The sequence below is a fragment of the Jatropha curcas genome, chromosome 3, assembly GCF_041381405.1.
Source record: "Jatropha curcas cultivar XTBG-Jc1 chromosome 3, XTBG_Jcur_1.0, whole genome shotgun sequence".
NCBI classification, from domain to species: domain Eukaryota; kingdom Viridiplantae; phylum Streptophyta; class Magnoliopsida; order Malpighiales; family Euphorbiaceae; genus Jatropha; species Jatropha curcas.
This window is the reverse complement of record NC_143153.1, coordinates 30,069,063-30,089,657: the sequence shown is the minus strand read 5'-3', so window position 1 is coordinate 30,089,657 and position 20,595 is coordinate 30,069,063. Positions and strand designations below refer to the sequence as shown.

Genomic DNA, 20,595 nt, shown 5'->3' with positions numbered 1-20,595 from the left:
ATATGCTAAACTCATTTGAATAATTGTATCTAAGTACGTTTAAAATTTTATTATCTTTACACATGCCAAACTCATTTGAAGTATTTAAAAATTTAAACAATTCAAATCTAAATTTATTTATTTAAAATACATTTTTTAACTGATAATTAGTATATCCACTATCATTGAATTTATTCATTTAAAATACATTTTTAACTGATAATTAATATATCCACGACCATAATTCATTTAATATAACAGGTAAGGTAATGATAGTGAATACCCATAGCTCTATCTCATAACATATTCATATTCATATCCATTATAAATATCACTTTCGTTCTATAATATTTATCACATTTGTGATTTCAATGAATAATAAATCTTTTTTTTTTTTCATGTTTGCCTTTTATATATAACTAATAATTATTGCTTTAATTTCATGATTTTAGAGAATTAATAATAAATTAAGAGTAATATAGTCAATTTACTTAATAATTTATCATAACTTAAATAAATTTAATAATTTTTTTAAAGAAGATAAAATTCTAAATATGTCGGGTGATACAGAATAAAAGTAGTAGGCAGTAATAATTTCATCACTCATCCATCCTAAACCTATTTATAAGCATCTGGACCATCGTTAAATGGATCAGAACGAAGCAGTCTACTTTCAAATGTCCTGCTTCCATCCCACATACAATAATGTCTATGGACTTCAGGTGATTCGCGTTCAATAAAATTTAAAACATCTATCAAATCAATGGGCACGCTGACCTTTTTTTTTTTTTTTTTTGATATATACATATATAATCAGCCAAATATATGCAAATTAAATTAACTGAATTTTAAATAAAAATTTTATTGACAAAGCAAACTTTTAATTTGATTTATTATAAAACTACACACTTCTTTTGAACAATTGAACTTGTAAAATCACATCATTAAACATAAACTCAAGCATTTTTTTTTTAAATTACTCAACAGATTGGTAATAAATACAATTTGGTAAATTAAAACATTTCATATACACAACTTAAATTGAATATTCAACTGGATAAATTTAGAAATTAAAGTGTTTAATCAGTCGAATTAAAAGGCGAGGGTTCCGACAGACCTTTTCATACAATTTACATTCTGCTTAATGTAATATATGCTTCAAGTAACAGAAAATCGAATCTAAATTAAGGCATAACTAAAAAAAAAAAAAAAAAGGCAACATAAGCACTTCCTATATGTCAGTCGACCTTCCCTTCATCACTATTGGGCAAAGAGCATAGCAGGTTAGATTTGACAGAATCCCAAAGTATATACTACAAATGATAGACTACCTCAGTAATGTAAGTTCTTTCGTCGAGCTAATGTAATGGAACACAATTGCAATGCATGGATATGACAGATATCTCCAATGAAATGAATCTAACGAGCACGGATTTAATTTGGGTGTCAGGAGAACTGGATTAAGGATGTAAAGAAATTTGCAACTATATTATTCTACAATTGCTGTACAACACAATCATACAACAAAGAGGAATGCTTACAAGACTTTTAAGTCAGTGTGTATGCAAAGGCATCTTGAGCAACTTGAACTCGTCTGTATGGGTCCACTCGAACACTTTCCATGAAAGACCAGCTGCTGTCTGCTGCATCAATTTCGAATTTACACAAGTTCAGACAAAAAAAAAAAAAAAAAAAAAAAAAAAAAAAAAGAGGTTGAATTTGCATGGGGAATTCAATATAACTAAAAAAGGACATCCTTGCTGAGTGAATTAGTTTCTCAGAGCAAAGAAACAAACTTAGCCCATTTGATATAAATGAATTCCACGAAATTTTGTGAAATTCATGTTTTATGTTTGATATGGACAAAAATGAGATCCAACATAATTAAAATAAATCTTTACCTTTTATAAATGAGTTCTAGATTTCAAATTCGTTTGAACCAAATAAGGGTGAATAGCAATGAAATTCACGCATTAAAGTAATGCATAATGCATCAGAATTACCATGTGCAATGTTACAAAAAGAAAGAGACCTGAACGACAGACCCCTTTTACTGGTACCATCAATTTCAACTCCAGTTATCTGTTTTATAAGTCCATTCCAAAAGCTCTCTTCAAATGCCAGGGGCCTTACCATCATATTTTCACCTTCACAAGGCAATCATCAAATTTGCCTGATACTTACTCAGTGAACAACTAATGCAGCAAACTCACCTCTTAAGGATTTGAAGGAGCTCAATCATCGTAAGAGCTGAGAGCAGCTACAACCGATCCTGTTGTTGCAAAAGTTGATGCCACATCTGGATAATCTTTCCAAGATGTTGTGACCTTGAGTGATGGATACAACCAACTCTTAGCAGAATCCACAAAAGAGCTTGGGTCAAAGTTCAGAATTGCTTCCCAATCCACCTGTACCCCTTTTGGAATTTTCTCCTCAAACTCCATATTAGCAGCAAGAAGCAATCCAAGCAAAACGATAAATCCAACTGCAGCAGTGCCTCTAGACAGTGGCATAAAATTGTACCTGAAAAGTGATCCCATTTATTTGTACAAACCACCATATTTCTCTGAAGAAAAAAGAATACCTTCTATGTATTAAGAGTATTTTTCTGTACCAATAATATGTCATCCTCAAAATTGCATCTCTAACATTTTCAAGTACATCAAGATCAGTAGACCCATAGTTTTCACTGCAATAAGCATTGCACACAGCCTGTGAATCAAATTTTGAAACATTCAGTTAATAATAAATAGAAAACAAATAAAAATCAATGTCAACAGAAGATCCATATGGATCAAATTAAAGAGGTACTGAATTTGACACAATTAGTAGGAGAATTTAGGAATAATATTAAGGTGCAATTTTTCAAAATTTATGCGTCAGCAAAGATTGAAAGGAAAAATCCATGTGCTAAAAGTAAAAGAAGTATATGTTATCAGGCTGCTGCTTTACTAGTACAAGGAACTCATTCAAATAATCACAAAATGCAATAAGTTTGCCCATACCAATTTTTTTCATTGTATATCATGTCAAAGGATAAGCATATGAAAAGATCCGGGACCTGGATTTATACACAAATTAATACTGAGAAAAGGAAGCTTCCAACCAACAAATAAAATCCCTTGCCAAACCTTACTCGGGCAAATCTGGAAGGTTAATATTTACACTGGAAGAGATAAATAAACTAAATGACTGATTTAAAAAGCTTCTAGACAAGTTCAATTGAAGTCTTGACACAAAATAGACTATTTTATGTCAAACCAGATACCAAGTTATCAAATTTGAAGTGCAAAAATTATCTAACAAGCTTAACTGATTAGTACAAAGAGTTCACAGAGATGACACCATAAAAAGAGAGAATTGAACAGTCACGTGCAAAAGGAAACTTCAACTCCTTTGTGTTCTGTGATTCTTTATTCTATCAATATGTTGCACCAATTATAAAAGCAGCAAAGGATATGATTGAGAAAATTATGGGTTCATTTATTGAGAAAATGGGAACCTTACCTCCCAAGCCATTGCCATTTCGGCATCATACTCATCCCATCTAGAAGGTGTACATGGTGTTCTTATTGCAAAGTCAAATCCATGCTCACCCCTGGAACAATCATTTCGATGTTCAGCCATCCGGGAAAGCATAAAAATGCATAAGAATGTAAACTTAAAAAAAAAAAAAATCAGAAGAAATAAAATGGAGAATAATTAGGAAAAACAAATAGGACTTACATCTTCACTAGGGTAATCCTTGTCCCTTCAAGCTGCTTCCTGAAAAGAGTATAAACAGCCAAGAGTAATGTTATCATTGGGAAATTTTATATGCACTATATATTGCATATTGCATTTCATAATTAAAGGAAAGTTACCCCTCAGTTGCTGTACTGTTGCACCATGTAGCCAACCAGAAGTCCTCACCAACCACTTTGTAAAGATCAGAACAAGTTTTTGCATCCATGATCTGTATGTTCCATAACGAAATTAACCATATGCATATAGATAAACCAGTTTTATTTCAATGACAAAGTGGGAGAATAATTGATGAAACTTATAGAATAATATCATATTAATAAAAAACGGATCACATTTAATAGCCCCATGAAAAGATACTTCTAACAGTAGTAAAAAAGAGGAAAAACCAAAATGCTGACATAGGCACGCCCATATAACCACTTTAGAAACAGGTTGATTTCTTTCATTATCTACATTACAAAGAATGACAGACATGATCCTATCTTAGAGCATCATTGAAAAGCAACAAAATGGAGGAAGATAAAATTGAAACAGAGAATTGAACTACTCACATCCTGTAATTTCTCATCCTTGGATATATCAATGATTTCATCCGCCTTGCTGCACACATACAGTTTATCCTTCATGATTGTCTTTGCAGCATTTAATGTTCTGCAGATTTAACAACTGATGAGAATTTTAAAACCTGGATGGACCTAATAAAGAATCGAACTAGGATTCACCTTTCAAAATTTGGGTAGTAGCGAACAACTTTTGCTTGTCCAAGAATCAATGGTGTGTGAGACCCAAATCCAGAGTTAAACTCTTCACTGAATTGAAGAGATGCCCAAATCCATACAAAAAGAAGAATTACAGCAAAGACTTGAGTCAGTTAAAAAACTCATTCATCTTGAATCTCTAAATAATACACAAAGTCATCCAAACAGTGCCAAAATCAGACATTCTGGGGACCGGATTAAGATTGAGGCATAGAATTGACAGGTGCTATGATATCAATAATTTCGCAGGTCAAATACAGGCCATGACTGCTCAGCATGCAAATACTCAGACAATAGATGAACTAATTGATTAAACTGGTACAAACATCTATGAACAGTCTAGAATGCCAATTCCCAGATATTACATAACAAAATCTGTATAACTAAAGTAGTAAAATGTGAATCTTGCATAACACGTATTCCAATGGTAAGTAACATGTCCTGTTCATTTTGATGGGCTAGAGTAATAGCATGAATTTGGTATACCTTAACTTGTTAACCCACACAACTGGGTCACAGGGCTCAGAAATTTGTCTCCATTTGACAGCGATAGAGTAAACGTCTTGCCACGTCATCTTATAACGACCGGGAGATCTATCTTCTGTAATGCCGTACAAAGTTGATGTTTCTGAGGAACTGCTTGTACTGCAACCGGCGCCACCTCTATTCTGACTGGCCAAGTTGATTCTTCTTCGAGTTCTCTTACCATATTTTGACATGTTTTTATTAGAATGTTTCCATTCGGCCTGCAAAGAACGCCAGGCTTTTGAAACCTTTTGTGCAATTTCAATAGCTGCTAGTCCTGCCATGCGATGCTGAAACAGAACAAAAGATGAACCATATTAATATATACAAACTGTAACAAGAAAGTAACATTAAGTTGACTTATGCACAGTTATGGGGCAACAAGATATGATTAAAACTCAGGTGCGACCTGAACCCAACCAAGCAGAATATCAACGTATAAGATTATCACAAGTTCATTACAGGTAGAAGAATAAGGGAAGTAGATCAAGAGCAATCTTGTTATGTCTTTGAACATGATACCAATAACATAAAATGACAACTTGAATTGACAACAAGACTCAGTTTCCTGTACACGATTCACCTCATAGTTATTTTGTTGCTCTTGTACAGGAGATATCTTTCTTTTTCTACCCTAAAAAAATCCTATCAGGCATTGGCACACCTCTTGGTGACCTTTGGTTTGATTTCGTTTCTTCTAAAGAGAGGAGAAATTGTAAATCAAAGAATTAAAACTAAACCAATTTGGTTAGGGATACTTCAATTCTATCACCACTTGACAATTATACCAGAAATTGCTACATCAATTTATGATTTATAGAGATAAAACCATCATATCACCAACTTTTGAAACTTCCAGACATCCATTGGTCCCAGTCGGGAAGATTGACCCAATGTAAAATGCATGACAGGGTAACAATGTACATTTATGCTACGTTTGGGAAGAGGGAGGAATTAAAATAAGAGTGGAAGTAAAATTACACTATTCACTTTCCTCCAAAATGAAGTGAAAATTGGGCTAAAAATGGTGTAAAATAAATTCATTTTACATCCTCCTTAATATTTTCACCCAAACCAAACAAAGAATTTTGAAAATTCCAAGGCATTTTACCCTCTATTTTACATCCTCCCTATATTTTACCTCCATCCAAACAATCCATGAAGCATTTTGCATGCTGACGAGATCTTTCTAGTATAGAGGGCCCAATTGACTTGCCAATGAAGGCTTCAGGAAAACAGAAGCTCACACCATGAATCAGCTTAATCTAAACAACAGAACGGTTTCTAAAACATGCATTTATGCCATCAAATGAAAAAACACCCAAAAAAAATCTGCATTGCACATACTAAATTTTATAAGAAGCAAAATTATCCTATCTTTCAAAGGATGAATTAATAAAAAAATAAATCATTAGTTTTTTTTTTTGTTGAGAATCTAGATGAGAAACTTAAAAGATCAAAAGTAAAAGTGCAAGATAGACTAGTTAGCGATTCAAAACTATATGAAAAAATTATAAAGACATATAATAAGCTTTCTATGAGAAAGGAGAACTGAAAGAAAATGAAAACTAGAACCCAAACAGAAAGAGCACTGCATTACATATATCTTTCAAAAATTAATCACCTGACGCCTATTGGGTAAGAAGCCAGGGCAATCATATTGAATCTTCTTGCCAATAGAATCAGCTGCCAATAGAAGAGCAGTCTTTGGTTTTGTAATGGCAAAATCTTGCTTTCTCAGCTTACCCCTTTTCAGAGAATCATGAAGAGGAGGTTGGCGGTAAACCTTCTCGCACACATTCTTGGGGTGCAATCTTTTGCACCAGTACTCCTGAAAATTCATTACGGCATGCACACAAAATAAATATGAAATATGTGCTCACAAGAAGTTGCTGAAGCATTGTACTTTCTGCACAATCTGGCATGTTAACTAGTAAATGGTTCGATGTAAGCATGTGATTATTTCTGAATGTGTGATTATTTCTGAAAGAAAATTTTTTGTGAGGTCATGGTTCAGCTCTCATAGAATATTTTAAAAAATGTTTAAGATTTCGAAGAAGGGACTATTCATGAGTGAAAAACAAGTAAAAGAGTACATATAAATGTGTGTATTGTGTGTGTATATATATGTATTGTACGTTTCTTATTCATTAATACCTTGAAAAGAGGATCAATGTCTCCATCAATATCAAACCAACAGAAATCACTGTTAATTTTAGAAGCTGTATACAAAGCAAGCTCCTTCTGCAAAAGATAAAAGCTAAATTTAAAAACTTTTCCATAGAGGCCAGGGTCAGATATGAGCTAAAACAATCAATTGCCGACTGAAACTATTATATTACAAAATGACTTGGATAGCAATATCTTATGAAATACAGTTAAAAACAATAAAGCAAAACTGATATAGAAAAATGCGTACAAACATGCTAAAGATGCACAATATCAATCTACAAATGGATTTCTGATGCAGCTCAAGCATGTGAATTCATTGAATGAGATAAATGTTGGAAATAAAAAGCAGCACGTGATAAATTTTCAAGTTAAAAATAAAATATTCTAGATCAACCACACCTGATAGAAGGCTAAGCATTGAAGCACAAATTTCTCCATTGAGTCTAGTTCAATATCTAGAGTTGCATCATAATCCTTCACCTGTGACCATCGAACAAAATTATTGCAAACAGAAAATACAAGATTAAGCAATCTGCAACTTATGAATAAGACCAATAGTTTTCATGGAAGAGACCTTACCGCCTCTCCATATTCTCCAATAGCATGGTAGCAGGAACCCCGTAAATATAAATATTCTATGTTTGAATTTTCAATACTCAAGCCAATGGATAAATCCTTGATAGCCTTCCTGCAACAGTAAAATCTAAATCAGTCACTCATGTCCATGCAGAACTAGTTAGAAAATGATGTGCTGCAGAAGAAGACATTGCATTTAACTCAATGATAAAATTCGAAGAGTAAAGTGTAAAATTTTCTAACAGAACTTATTGCAAAATTTTATTTTGATTTCTATTTGACACTCTACCAGGTTATTTGCAAATTTATCACATATAAACTCCAAAAGGGTGGTACACATCCGCCTAAACAATAGCCCTTTTTATCTAAAAAAGATCCAGAAATAATTAATGTAGAAAACTACACACTTAGAAAACCACTGTAGCACCCATACAAATCAAGTGGCTAAGAACTTTTCCGTCTGGCTTCACTGTCACTTATTGCTTTTCTCATCAATCTCTTGCTGTTTCTTTATACCTTAGGGTTGATATCTTGATCCTCCATACAATATGTAAATATCCATCTTCCTCAACAAGTTGATTCATAGCTAGAAGAATAAGTGTGCATGTGTAACCATAATACCACGCAACATTCCAAACCAGAAATAAAATAATTAGATATTGCTCAAAGGTAAATGAAGAAGCATAGTAAGCTAGATAGGTCAACTTCAAATGCCCTAAATGTATAAAAAAGGCCTTCTGAAGAATTTTATCAAGATATATGGCTTTCCTTCAAACAGTTTGCTGATATACACGAATGTTATACTAATAATGTTTGACTTAAACCCATAAAGGCAGGGATGCTTTGTTGTAGCCTTGTAGACAGTACTGATCATTACAATTCATCCACACAATGTGTATGTATATATCTAAAAGTAGGAATTTAAATGGAGGGGCAACTGTATAAAGAAAACAGAAAATCAAAATTAAATGCACCCATGCATATTATTCGAAGAAAAAGTACTTTTTTTATAAAAACCTGAGTGATTTGCACATAATGCCAAACTACATTCTCAATCAATTTGCTAACTAAAACAAATATTTCAAATAAACGCCAAGTCCCCTACTACATAAACACCTTACCATTTTATGATTTCCCGCACTTCAAATATTCATAAGATGATGCAAATTAAAATGTATACAATGGTCACATAAATAAAAATAAATAAATACACCACTGAGAGAAAATCAAGAAATTGATATTGACATCACATAAATGATGGAAAAATCTACAAGAGGTGTAATAGTCACTTAAACAAATAAATATTTTACGGAAAATCAATAATTTGATAGAACATACCTGTGGTCTCCCATGCCATGAAGCAGTAGCCCACGCAAGTAATAGGCTTTTGCAAACCTATCAAATGTAATAACAGTATCAAATTCAAGTTGCAAAATCACAAGCAGAATCAGATACAACAAATTCATCATCAAACATTACACATTTGCAACAGGAATGAAATGATGCAGACTGAAGAGTGACAACAATTACCTTGCATCAATTTGGATAACTTGTTGACTGCATTCGAAAGCTTTTGATGAGTTTGCTAAATCTTGGTAGAACTGCAATGATGCAGATATTGAAACAACAGTAAGTAATAGAGCTTCTTCACAAGGAACTTGTCATACTGACGGAACAATGTGTTGTGAAGGTGAAATTTGCAACTCTATATAGTAGTAAAGTACTGAACCTACTCATCGTTGTCACTGTGTGCTTGCAAAGAAGTCACTATAAACCATCAGCATTTTTTCAACCGTTTGTGTAGATGCTATGAGTTAACCAAAATAAAATAAAATAAATAAAACTTCTGTAGGAATAGCATTTTCCTTCAGCTTCTAATTTCTTGTGAAACCCTCAGACCCACAAACAATATGAACTAAGGACCCAAATGTATTGGTGCTCTAGATGTTGAATAAATACAGCTCAAAAAGATATGTTTAGCATACAGCACATACATATCTGGACATTATCGAGTGCTTTACAGAACCAAAAAGTGGATACTGCAAAATCATGTATGCAAACATTGGGTGAAAGGCTGGACATAGCATATGAACTGGCTCAAGGACTGAAAGTACCATGCAAGACAGTGGCCAAACATCATACATAAACACGGACACTACGAGGCAAACTTCTGAAGCTATCAAAGAAGTCTGCAAGTGCAAGTGCCAGATCTTTTATTCCCAAAATTACTTTGCAACTCCATCCTAACCGCCTTTCTCATTAACGCCCTCAATTTAACATCATATATATAACAGTGTTATATATTCCAATATTTTGGTAGCATGAGCTTATCTATCCACATCTTTCTTTCATTGTTATAAAGATGCTTCATTGTATCTGCTTTCCTTGTCTCCAACTTAAAATATCACTATTACATGTATTTTTCATCAATAAGAGTCCTAAGTTATTGTACTGCAAAGGAACAACAATTTCAGTTAAGTGCGTTATTTTGCTTACTGTAAATTTGGGCACATGGTTTACATATTAAATAAGTAATACTATCTCCATAAATAATTTTATGCCATTGACGTCAACACAAGTCGTAAGAATAACATAAATAAACAATGGACATCCCACTAAAGAGATCAGCTAAACTATTCTCCTTGAAGAAAATGCAAATACGTAGTTACCTGTGTCAGATGAGCCCATCCCTCAAGGAAACTCCGATCAAGTTGGATAGATTTTAAATGTGCCTCCTCAGCCTTTTTATATTCACCAATTGAAGAAAATGCCAAACCCTATAAAGTCAAAGTTCCCTCATTCCAAGTAGAAGAATACAAACAATATTAACAATTTAAGATGCTAAATCACAAATATATGATCTAGAATGAGTAAAGTATCAGACATTCAGGACTCACTAAGTATGTGTAGGCAGATTTGTTATCCTTATCAAGCTTCACACATGCAGATAGATCTTCCACAGCAGCATCAAAATCCTTAAACTTAAAATTAACAATTCCTACAATATTAAAAATTATGTTGATCAATTGTTTGGTAAAGAGCAGCCATCGACCACAACTCTACTGTTTCTACAACTACATTGATTAGATCAAACATTCAGCTTTGCTGGCATGCTACAAGCAAATATTAAGAAATGAAACTAAAATCTAAAGACATTATGATTCCATTGGGCTTATAGCTCAGTGGTGATGTGCTTGCCTCAGTGTAGAGTTCAAGGGTTCAAACCCAAATACATCAAACAATTCAGCTTTGCGGGCATGCTACAAGCAAATATTAAGTAATGAGACTAAAATCGAAATAAATTATAATGTCATTGTGCTTATAGCTCAGTGGTGATATGCTTGCCTCAATGTAAGAGTTCCAAGAGTTCAAACCCAAATAGCCACTCCCTTTAAGAAATCCCAATATATGAAAAAGAAAGAAAAAAACAATACAACATCCACTCCCTTTAAGAAATCCCAATATATGAAAAAGAAAGAAAAAGACAATACAGCATCATTTTTAACATGAAAAGTAGCATACTTTTTATGAAAAGGAAAGAAACTACAGATGAACATATTCAACGGTAACAAATCTTTCAAATACAATCCCCACACAGAAGTATTTCTTACTTGATTAGATAATTAAACAGAATAGTTGACATATAAAGTAGAAGTGAATGACATGTTATCCTGTCAGATCATGGAAGTTGACTAAATATTGAAATACAATGAAAGAGATACATTAAAGAAAGTTACCTCTTTCATGTAATATATCTGGTGAGTTTGGTTCAAACTCTAATGCCTTAGTCAAATCTTGAATGGCCTGCTATGAAGAGGCGACATGAATTAACATAAAAGCAATTTGAAGTTTGTTTAATCCTATGAACTAAGAACTTTCAGTCATTTCAAGAGAAGAAAGATATATATGTAACAACTGAATAATTTAATTTAAAACATAGACCCATGTTGGGGATATGCTTTGAGCTTGTTTAATGCCTTCTTCTTAAAGTATAAAATTAAACAAAAATTCAGTAGTAGTATGAGAAAATGAAGTTGCTACATACAGGAAGAAAATAAAGCCCTCCAGTGGGTAACTGCAAATTATTTTCCCAAAAACTTAATAAGCAGGTGAGAATGGTTTAAAATCCAAGAGAAAAAGAACATAGCCAAAGCCAATAAAAATATTTTCCTCGTTTGGGTAATAAAGCCTTCAACGGTCAATGAATTGTTCAAACTATTCCTACCTCTACAGATTCCCCTAATGCAGCTCGGGCCTGCCCTCTTCGCTTCCATGCTTCACCAGCTAATGGATTTGATTCAATAGCCTAAAACATTAATCATGTAAAGCACTTGTAAGGCAGAAACTTAAATCTTTTCATATATATCTAGCACATTGAAATTCAAATACCTTTGAAAAGTCAGCAATAGCAGCTTCCAGTTCTCTCTGGAATGCAAATGCTGTCCCTCTACCAATTAGTGCCTCGGGATAAGTAGGATATTCTCTCAGTATCTGCATAAGAAACAGTTAACACCCTTTTCATAAAAGTTTGATGTATAGCCCTGCCTTGGAACAAGATGAGACTTTCCACACACACTCTCAAAAACATGCACAAAATCATAAACGGGGGACCAGACAATACATTCCCAAAAGATACAAAACAACCAGAATGATGAATACAAATTTACCTGGTTAAAAATAGATATGGCAGAAGCATATCTCCCTTCATTGACCTGCAAGAGGGCACTTTGTAGTTTCAAACGGAATGCAATACTTAAAACATTGACAATCTGACCAATAAGAATAGCACTTGTTAGCAACATTTAAACCTTAAAACTTAAAAGTAGTGCATACCTGTGCTATACCCCGTGACAATCTGAAATCCACAGTCACGGACTTGGTCTTCGAAATCTTAGTTACACAAAACTTTTTACTTTTATTGGCTTCATCACTTGCTTCATTAGGCACGTCAGTCTCATTACTCGATTTGCTGCGGATGTGACTTGTTTCACCCAAGCTGCTAGGTAGCTTAGAAAATTTACTTGGGAATTCTGATGTATTGCTTAAGCTATTGTAGGAATTAGAACTATGGCTTGGTTTATCAAGAATATCATGAGTTACATTCATTGGGCTATCAACCTTTTTACCCCCTTCAGCTTTCTCACTTAAGTCATTTTGCATGCCAAAATTATTCCCCGACTTGCAGTAGAACTCAGATGTATCTCTTGACTCACTACATAAATAATGTTTATCTCCTAATCTATTCTGATTTATATAATTTTCTGTTGGTTTTCCGTTTACGAAGGATCCTGATTCAGGTATAGGTATTGGTGACTTCCCTCCAGCTTCATCTTTTATCCCATTCAGCACTTCAAACTTATCTCGAAACTTGCTGCAGCTCTGAGATGCATCGCCAGACTCACCACTTGAACTTGAGAAATCACTCGATTTATTCTGGATCTTAGATGATTCAGTTACATTCATGGATGACCTAGATTCTGTCACATTATTTTCATGACCATTGTTTCTGTCTTGTTTTCCAAACTTAAGAAGCTCTTCAAGTTCCAGCAACTGTTTCAGATCCGCAGACTGATGCAAAGCATGCTCATAGCCCTGTTCCCATACCAGAAGAGCATCCTCTTTCCTTCCCAAAGATGAAAACGCACGACCTAAAATCACAAACGTAAGATCAGGAGAGAAACCCGTGAATCCCAAACGTGAGAACACTCGTTCTATGCCTCACTTTGACCTAGATAACAGCAATTTATATCGCATTATTGTACATTGAAGAGAATATGTCAAGATAAGCTAAACTTGATCATCAGTTGCAGGGGATCAGGCGGTATAACAACGAACAATTTTTTGCAACTATGGATAATATTATAGATTTCTTGTTTATCAATGTTTAAGGAACATAGGAAAGTGACTATACCCAGTAACAGACCTTGAATCAAGCATATTGTTTTCCAGATAAAATAAATCCACAAACAAATGGAAAAACAATTCCACAATTAAAAAAAGCCAAACTTTTCAACATTTTAACTCCTAATGAAAAAACGAAGCCTACTTTTAGTTTCTTCAAAAGAAAAGCACATGCAGCACAGTCTATGCTCTTGTTTATATCATTGAAGACATCAAACAACGTTTACCACAAAATTGCTAGCAATTTTTCATTTGATGTGCTGCAACAATTAATACACACTTATTTCCTGTTGGGATAATGAATCAAGGGTCATAGGAAAATTCATGCAATAATTAGAAAACTATTGTGACCATAGTAAGCAATCTCTTGTAGATCTCAAATTCAAATTTAGATTTCAAATCGAATGCTGAATAAGCCACCTCTGAGCAATTCCCAAATTACTTAAAATCTTGGACAACTTGACAGCAAAAAGCCATTAACGATGTGTAGTGCCATATGGAGAGAAAACCATATATGCAACTGTACAAGTACCAAGAAAGGACTATATGTTATGAACAAGATCATCCAAAAACATGCATTGACTTAAAACAATACATGTTATTTGATAAAGGAAACAGAAAATGATTTCCAGCGTGCTTCAGCTATTATCTAAGCAACTCCTTTTTTTCAGTACTGGGTACTGAGTCTAATTGTCTAAAAAATTGGAAAAAAAAAAAAAAAAGCACACAACTGAACTGGATTGGATTGAATTGAATTGCCTCGAGCCCGCTCGAATTTGAAGTCAGAAAATTACAATTGCAGCTAAAATTTGACACGCAAAACAGAAACAGAGTAAAACACCTTTGAGAATATAAGCTTGAAGAAGATTAGGATCGAGCTGAAGCGCCTTGTCACAGTCCTTAATGACATGCTTATGGAGCTCCAATTGACTGTAACAAAATGCTCTATTGCTGCAACCAAAGAAAAGAGAAAGAAGAAGTTCACATTATCGAAAATCAATCTTTCTTGAAGATCAAACAAGAAGACTACAACTGGAAAATTAATGAACTGACCAGATATCTTGAATGGTGCATGACTGAGCGAGAAGCGAGTCGAGAACTCGAATAGCCTTTGACCAATCTCCGGAGGCACATGACTTAGCGAGCTCGGCACGCTCAGAGATCGCCGATACCATAATAACTCAACTGAGTTACAAACAAGTTTGTTGAGATTTCAATTTCAAGATTAAAAAGGGAAAAATAGGAAAAGGAGTCGAACGAGGTGAGTGAACGGGAGAAATGGGGTAGAAAGGAGAAGGTGGACCAGGAAGGTGGTGGTGGAGAAATCGAGCTTGGAGGAGAGAGTTTGCACGTGCCGTTACACGTGAACAAAAGAAAGCTTGATTCACTTCCGCTGAGTTTTCACTTTTCACCGCCATTAACATTAACAAAATATTTTACCACGGGAATTAAACAAGCTATGGGCTCGATTTTATGACCAATGAGTGGTTAAATCTTAAATTATAATATTAAGAGAAGTTTACTATTTATTTATATATGTGATTTATTGAAGGTAATTTAAAATTTTATTAATGATAAATTAATCTTTTATTATGTTTATTATTGTAAATTTTGATAAAGTTTAATTTTTTTTTTTTTTTACCAACAAGTGTCAAGATAAATGGTTTAATATTTTTTTTTCCTTGAATAAGGTCGAGTGTTCAAACATCATATTTCTTTAAATTAAATCAAGGATTCGATACTTATAAATAGACAAAATATTCATTAAAGTGTTTTTATCGCTTAGTGAGTAAAATCGAGTATTCAAATATCATATTTTTTTTTAAATTAGATCGATGGTTCAATCATTATGAATGGATTAAATATTCATTAAAGTGTGAAAACCACTTAGTCGAGCGATTCGACACAAGTAAAATTTAGTCGTAATATAATAAATAAAATCATTTTAATAAGAAATACTTATTAAAGTATTTTACCACTCAGTTGGTGTACGGACACAAGTAAAATTTAGTCAAAATCTAGTAAATAAAGTCATTTTAATAAGAAGTATTTGCAACTCTTAACCTTGTATTGTTTCATAATTACTGAGATGACGTGTAATACCATATGATTCAACATGAATCTGTATTTCTATCAAAAAGGGATTCTTTCCCCCAATGCAAGTAAAGTAGAATGAAATATTCCTTGTCAAAATATGAAGGAAAGGAAAAAAAAAAAAACCTCGGTAAATAAATAGCAAATATGAATTTTTAATATGATTTGGACATTTGGTTGTCCAAGTGATATCGTTAGAAAATGTATTTGACTATGATAGATTGTCCACTGCGGATTGGGCCACAGGGTGGCTAGGATGGACACTGAACGGAAGCAGACCTGGACTCGGGCTAAAAGTTTCGAGTCTAAGCCCAGTGGTGCACAAAAATATCTTAGCTTGAGCGCAATTTTTTTGCTAGTGTATTTTATTTTATATGCTCGCAGAATTGATGAGCATTTTTATAGTCAAAATAACTTGAATCCGAAATTTTCTTTCTATATTTTTATAGAAGGTGAAAGACCAAACAAATCACGTGTGATTGACTTATAATATATTTTAATTATTTTCATATATATATATATATAAAGATGATATTGTATGTTATATCTTATGTTACAAAATACAGATCACATGATTAAACTTTTTAATACCATATGCATATAAATTTTTAAGTTTCGTGTTGCTTTCTTACACATTTCATTAGAAAAGTAATCTACTTTTGTAACATTAATCTTGCAGAAAATAGAGGAAGGGAAAAATGTGAGCAAAAGGAGCCCAATTCCAACAACCTGCAATATCCACAAAGGAACTTACCCTTTTATTCATCTCTCCTTCTGGAATAGGAATGAGGGCGAGATTATTTATTAGATAACCATCTCTTATTGCAGGTTACATGCAATACAATCATATTTATATTATGATTTTAATGTATAAAAATATTTTTTATATATACGTGTTATTATTAAAATTTGGGTTATTTCAATTTGGTTTTTAATTATTTAAAGGTTCGATGTAGTTTTTATAAAATTGAATTTGATTCTAAAAAAAATTGGTTATTGTGATTTTAGAAAAATAATTATATCCAACCAACCACGTGTTCCCTCCAAAAACAAATAAACCATATTTCTCTTTGTTTTCCATTTTGGTTTAACACTTGCAGCTGGCGGGAGTTCAAAAGCTAAATCTTGGTAATCTCCCATAAAGAATTTCTAATACCTGCCGAAAGAATGGTAAAAAAAAAAAAAAACTCTTATGACCTTAAAAATCTTGATTTATGACAAATATATGGGTCACACACCAAGGATAATTTTCCAACTTTTTTATATAAAATCCTAATTAACGATTTACACAGTTTTATTAACGAGAAATTACCAGGCTAAACAAGAAACAATGATTGCACAAATGTCAAAAAAAAGAAACAATGATTGCACATTATAAATATTAAAATACCAAATGTGCATTTTAAAGATTAGGCAGCAATATCATAACGAATATGCCTAAGAAGCACCGGAATTACAATATCCGGTGAGCTCAATTGGGGTAAATGACCGTCGGACGACATAACTTCAACTATAGATTCAGAGCCAAGATTTTGATGCAAATACTCCGACACAACCACCGGCACAGCCAAGTCCTTGCCACTTTGGACAATGTGACAAGGCACCGTGATCAAGTGCAGAATCTGCCTCATGTCACTCTGGAATATGGTTCGTGCTACACTTAGAGCTATATCTGGTCTCATATTGAAGAGAGTGCGGCTAAATTCTTGGACGGCAACTGAGTCCATGTCACCGCCAACGGCCAGCGGAGCAAACCCTGAACACCACGCCTTGTAATTGGATTCCATTGCTTCAAATAGTTGGTTTAGATCTTCTTGCTCAAATCCTCCATAGTAATCCACATCATTCAAATACCTGATAATTATAAATGTAGATTAGTAAAACTAGACTTGAACTGTATTAACAAAACTTTTAAAGTAGCTTTTAGAGTTTTGGCAAATTAAATTTTCTAATATTACTTAATAATATAATGTTGAAACTAATTTTTAAAATTTTAACTAAACAACTAATAACTACCAAAATAATTAATTTCATTTAACAAACCCTTCCAAAGTCATGATTCAAAACATTTAGATATCATATTAGGATAGGTCTACCTAAAGCTAACGGTCATGATATTAGATTCGTTCGGTAAAATTAACTTTTTTTTTTAGTAATTATTAGTTGCCTTAGTAGTATTAATTGTTCATCAAACGATAAAAAGGAGTGATGTTTCATTATATCTATTCAAAATTTAAATATTAAATATTAATATAAAAATTATGTCGCTGAACACTACAACTAATGAAAATAATCAAAATATTAAAAACTACATGAAAAAATATTTTGGAACAGCTTGTGAATGCTGAAATTTTCAATTCAATCAACATAGTTTCATTGATTTTAAAATGATTTTCATGGCAAATGGCTAGTTTGGTAACCCACACACAAACACAAAGATCCAAAAAGACACATTATTAAACAATGTTTCAACTAGCCTTACCTTGTATAAAAAAAATAATTTATCTATATTCAAATATGAAAAGACAGGAATGAATAATAAAATATATTAGAACACAAATCAAAGATACCGCAATAATCATAAACAACAAAGTAACTAAACAGTTAGCGATGCGACTTCCATTAAACAACAAAGATAAACCGCTATTTTTTACTAATTTTTAACCACTTGAAAACATTTTATAATGATTTCTATTTCTGCGCAAACTTTTATGGTTGTCTTAATCAGCTAATCTGCTAATCAACGTGGCCTGTAAAAGATTAATAAAATAGTCAAAAAGAAGAGAGTTTAATTAATTAATTTAATTACCTTGGAGAACCAGAGATCATTACGAGTTTGGAGAAGAGATCAGGGCGGCTAATGGAAGCAATAGCGCCAATCATTGCAGAAACAGAATGACCGACAAAAATACACGATTCAACTTGTAATTCCTCTAAAATCGCTAGCAAATCATAAGCATAGCCTTCGAGAGTTGAATACCGATCAAAATCAAAGTAATCTGGATTTGTAGTACCAGCACCCATATTATCATACAAAATGACTTTGAAATCGTCGAGAAGATGAGGAACAAGGTGTTTCCAAACAGATTGATCGGTGCCAAATCCATGAGCGAGAACTAAAACCTGCTCTCCTGCGCCTATGATTTTGACATTATGAGCTTCTTCTACTATGCCCATATCTTTTTCTCCTGTTTTTGGCCTTTTTTTGTTGGGGAGGTTGGGGTTTGGGAGTTGAGCTTTGGGTTTAAAGGTGTGAAATGGTGGACTTTTATTTTTTTTTTGGATTTTTTTTGTTTTTGTTTTTGGTGCTGTGGACAAGGGAAAAGGTGTAGACGGGGAATAATAACGACCGCATGGGTGTGTGTGTGTTTCTTTTTTCTTTTTCCAAATTTAATGATAAGATATTGGGCTTTGTTTATGTATGTGCTGGTACAGGCAATAGGATTTTTGTTCTTACATCAACGGTGTAGAACCATGTGATCAACTTTTTGACGAATTAGTGCAAGTGAGTGCATTCATATGGAATCATCTAACAACTAATAGATAGAGGAGCATTGGCAAGCCGACTTCGCAAAATTTTTTTTAAGTATTGAATACGAGAATATTCATATTAATATATATATATTTTTACTGTTAGAGAAGGTATTAGAACCTAAATTTTAATAGGTGTTGTTGCTATGGTGAAAAATAAAAGAATTCGAATTTGAATTTTTTTCGCCCATTAGAGTTTTTATAAAAAATTTTATAGTTTTGAATATTTTAATTTTACAAATTAGAATTTTTAACATTTTAACTAATTTTAAATATTATTATCAAGTGACAGGAAATAAATTGTTTGATAAATAATTTTTAAAAAATATTTTTCTTAAAGAATATATTTCAAATATAAACTATTTTTCTGAAGTATTTTACTTCGCCCGCCTTGTAATTTTTATCTTGGTTTTACTTGTAGATAGATTAAAAGCATTTAGTTAATATAGTTAAATAAAAATTTTTGCTTTATTTTTTTCTTGATATATCGTTATATTAGTATCCCATTAAAAAATTAAATGATGCATATTAAATTGTTACTAAAATCAATTAGATTGCAATTATCAATTCAATAATAAACATAATCAACCAATGTACAAGTGGAATACTAAGGGTCTGATATATTAATTTTGTTTCTATCAATATTTAATTAATTGTAATTTAGTAGTTTGGGTAATATATATATTATCAAAAATAAACATATTAAATAAAGGTAAGTAGTTTAAGAAAAATACATATAGTTTGACTTTTACCTAGATTAAAAAAAATATATATAGTTAAACTATTTTTTTTAGCTTTTTCCTAAAATATCCTTCTATAATATTAAATGATATTTATATAATTAAGAATATAAATGTATATTAAGAAATTAAATAATAAATCATTTTTTTGAAAATATAAATAAGATATTTTGGGAAAAGAAAAAATGGGAAACAATACGACAATTTGAGGCGAATGGGAGAAAGAAAAAACAGGCAGGACAAAGAATTACGAAGGGAGGGAGTAAACCTAAGGAACAAAATATCCCAACTTGGATTTATAATAAGTATTCTATGCATCTATGATTGGAAGTATAATATGCATCTGTAATTGGAAGATCTCAATACAAGTCAATTAAAATATCAATGATTGAGGGAGTGACTGGCGAAGCAACGAGCAACAGATGGTAAGGCTATTTGGTAAAATTAAATATTTTGATAGGATTAGAAATATTTAGCTGTTAGAGTAGACTGTTGTATTTTAATAAATAGAAATTATGGATAGTTGGTGATGTAACTGAATATGTATTTATAAATATTAAATTTTAAAAATT

At 32.5% G+C, this 20,595-nt stretch overlaps 2 protein-coding genes across 8 annotated transcripts; both read right to left on the bottom strand.

The window, feature by feature from the left end:
• Positions 1-1,448: 1,448 nt before the first annotated feature.
• SRFR1 (Tetratricopeptide repeat (TPR)-like superfamily protein) lies at positions 1,449-14,990 on the bottom strand. Of its 7 annotated transcripts, none has more exons than XR_016320089.1 (25): positions 14,712-14,990; positions 14,500-14,609; positions 12,591-13,405; positions 12,425-12,469; positions 12,147-12,248; positions 11,983-12,063; positions 11,495-11,564; positions 10,655-10,755; positions 10,427-10,534; positions 9,288-9,358; positions 9,096-9,152; positions 7,761-7,869; positions 7,581-7,661; positions 7,167-7,253; positions 6,634-6,840; positions 4,971-5,299; positions 4,449-4,535; positions 4,278-4,377; positions 3,843-3,934; positions 3,706-3,744; positions 3,487-3,577; positions 2,594-2,691; positions 2,193-2,502; positions 1,983-2,126; positions 1,449-1,622 (listed from the first exon to the last, which is right to left on the bottom strand). XR_016320089.1 is itself a non-coding variant. In XM_089719181.1 (24 exons), the coding sequence occupies exons 1-23, from the start codon at positions 14,831-14,833 to the stop codon at positions 2,214-2,216; spliced, it is 3,291 nt and encodes a 1,096-aa protein (XP_089575307.1). In that variant the 5' UTR covers positions 14,834-14,990; the 3' UTR covers positions 1,449-1,622; positions 2,193-2,213. The 7 variants fall into 7 exon arrangements, 3 of the variants coding, with proteins under 3 accessions (XP_089575307.1, XP_020537233.1, XP_020537234.1); XR_016320092.1 differs by having other exon boundaries at positions 1,449-1,619; XR_016320090.1 differs by having other exon boundaries at positions 2,012-2,126.
• Positions 14,991-17,095: 2,105 nt separating this feature from the next.
• Positions 17,096-19,070, bottom strand: LOC105639807 (putative esterase KAI2). The gene is made up of 2 exons (XM_012223965.4): positions 18,562-19,070; positions 17,096-17,606 (listed from the first exon to the last, which is right to left on the bottom strand). Exons 1-2 carry the CDS (start codon positions 18,927-18,929, stop codon positions 17,162-17,164), a joined length of 813 nt encoding a protein of 270 aa, XP_012079355.1. The 5' UTR covers positions 18,930-19,070; the 3' UTR covers positions 17,096-17,161.
• Positions 19,071-20,595: the final 1,525 nt, after the last annotated feature.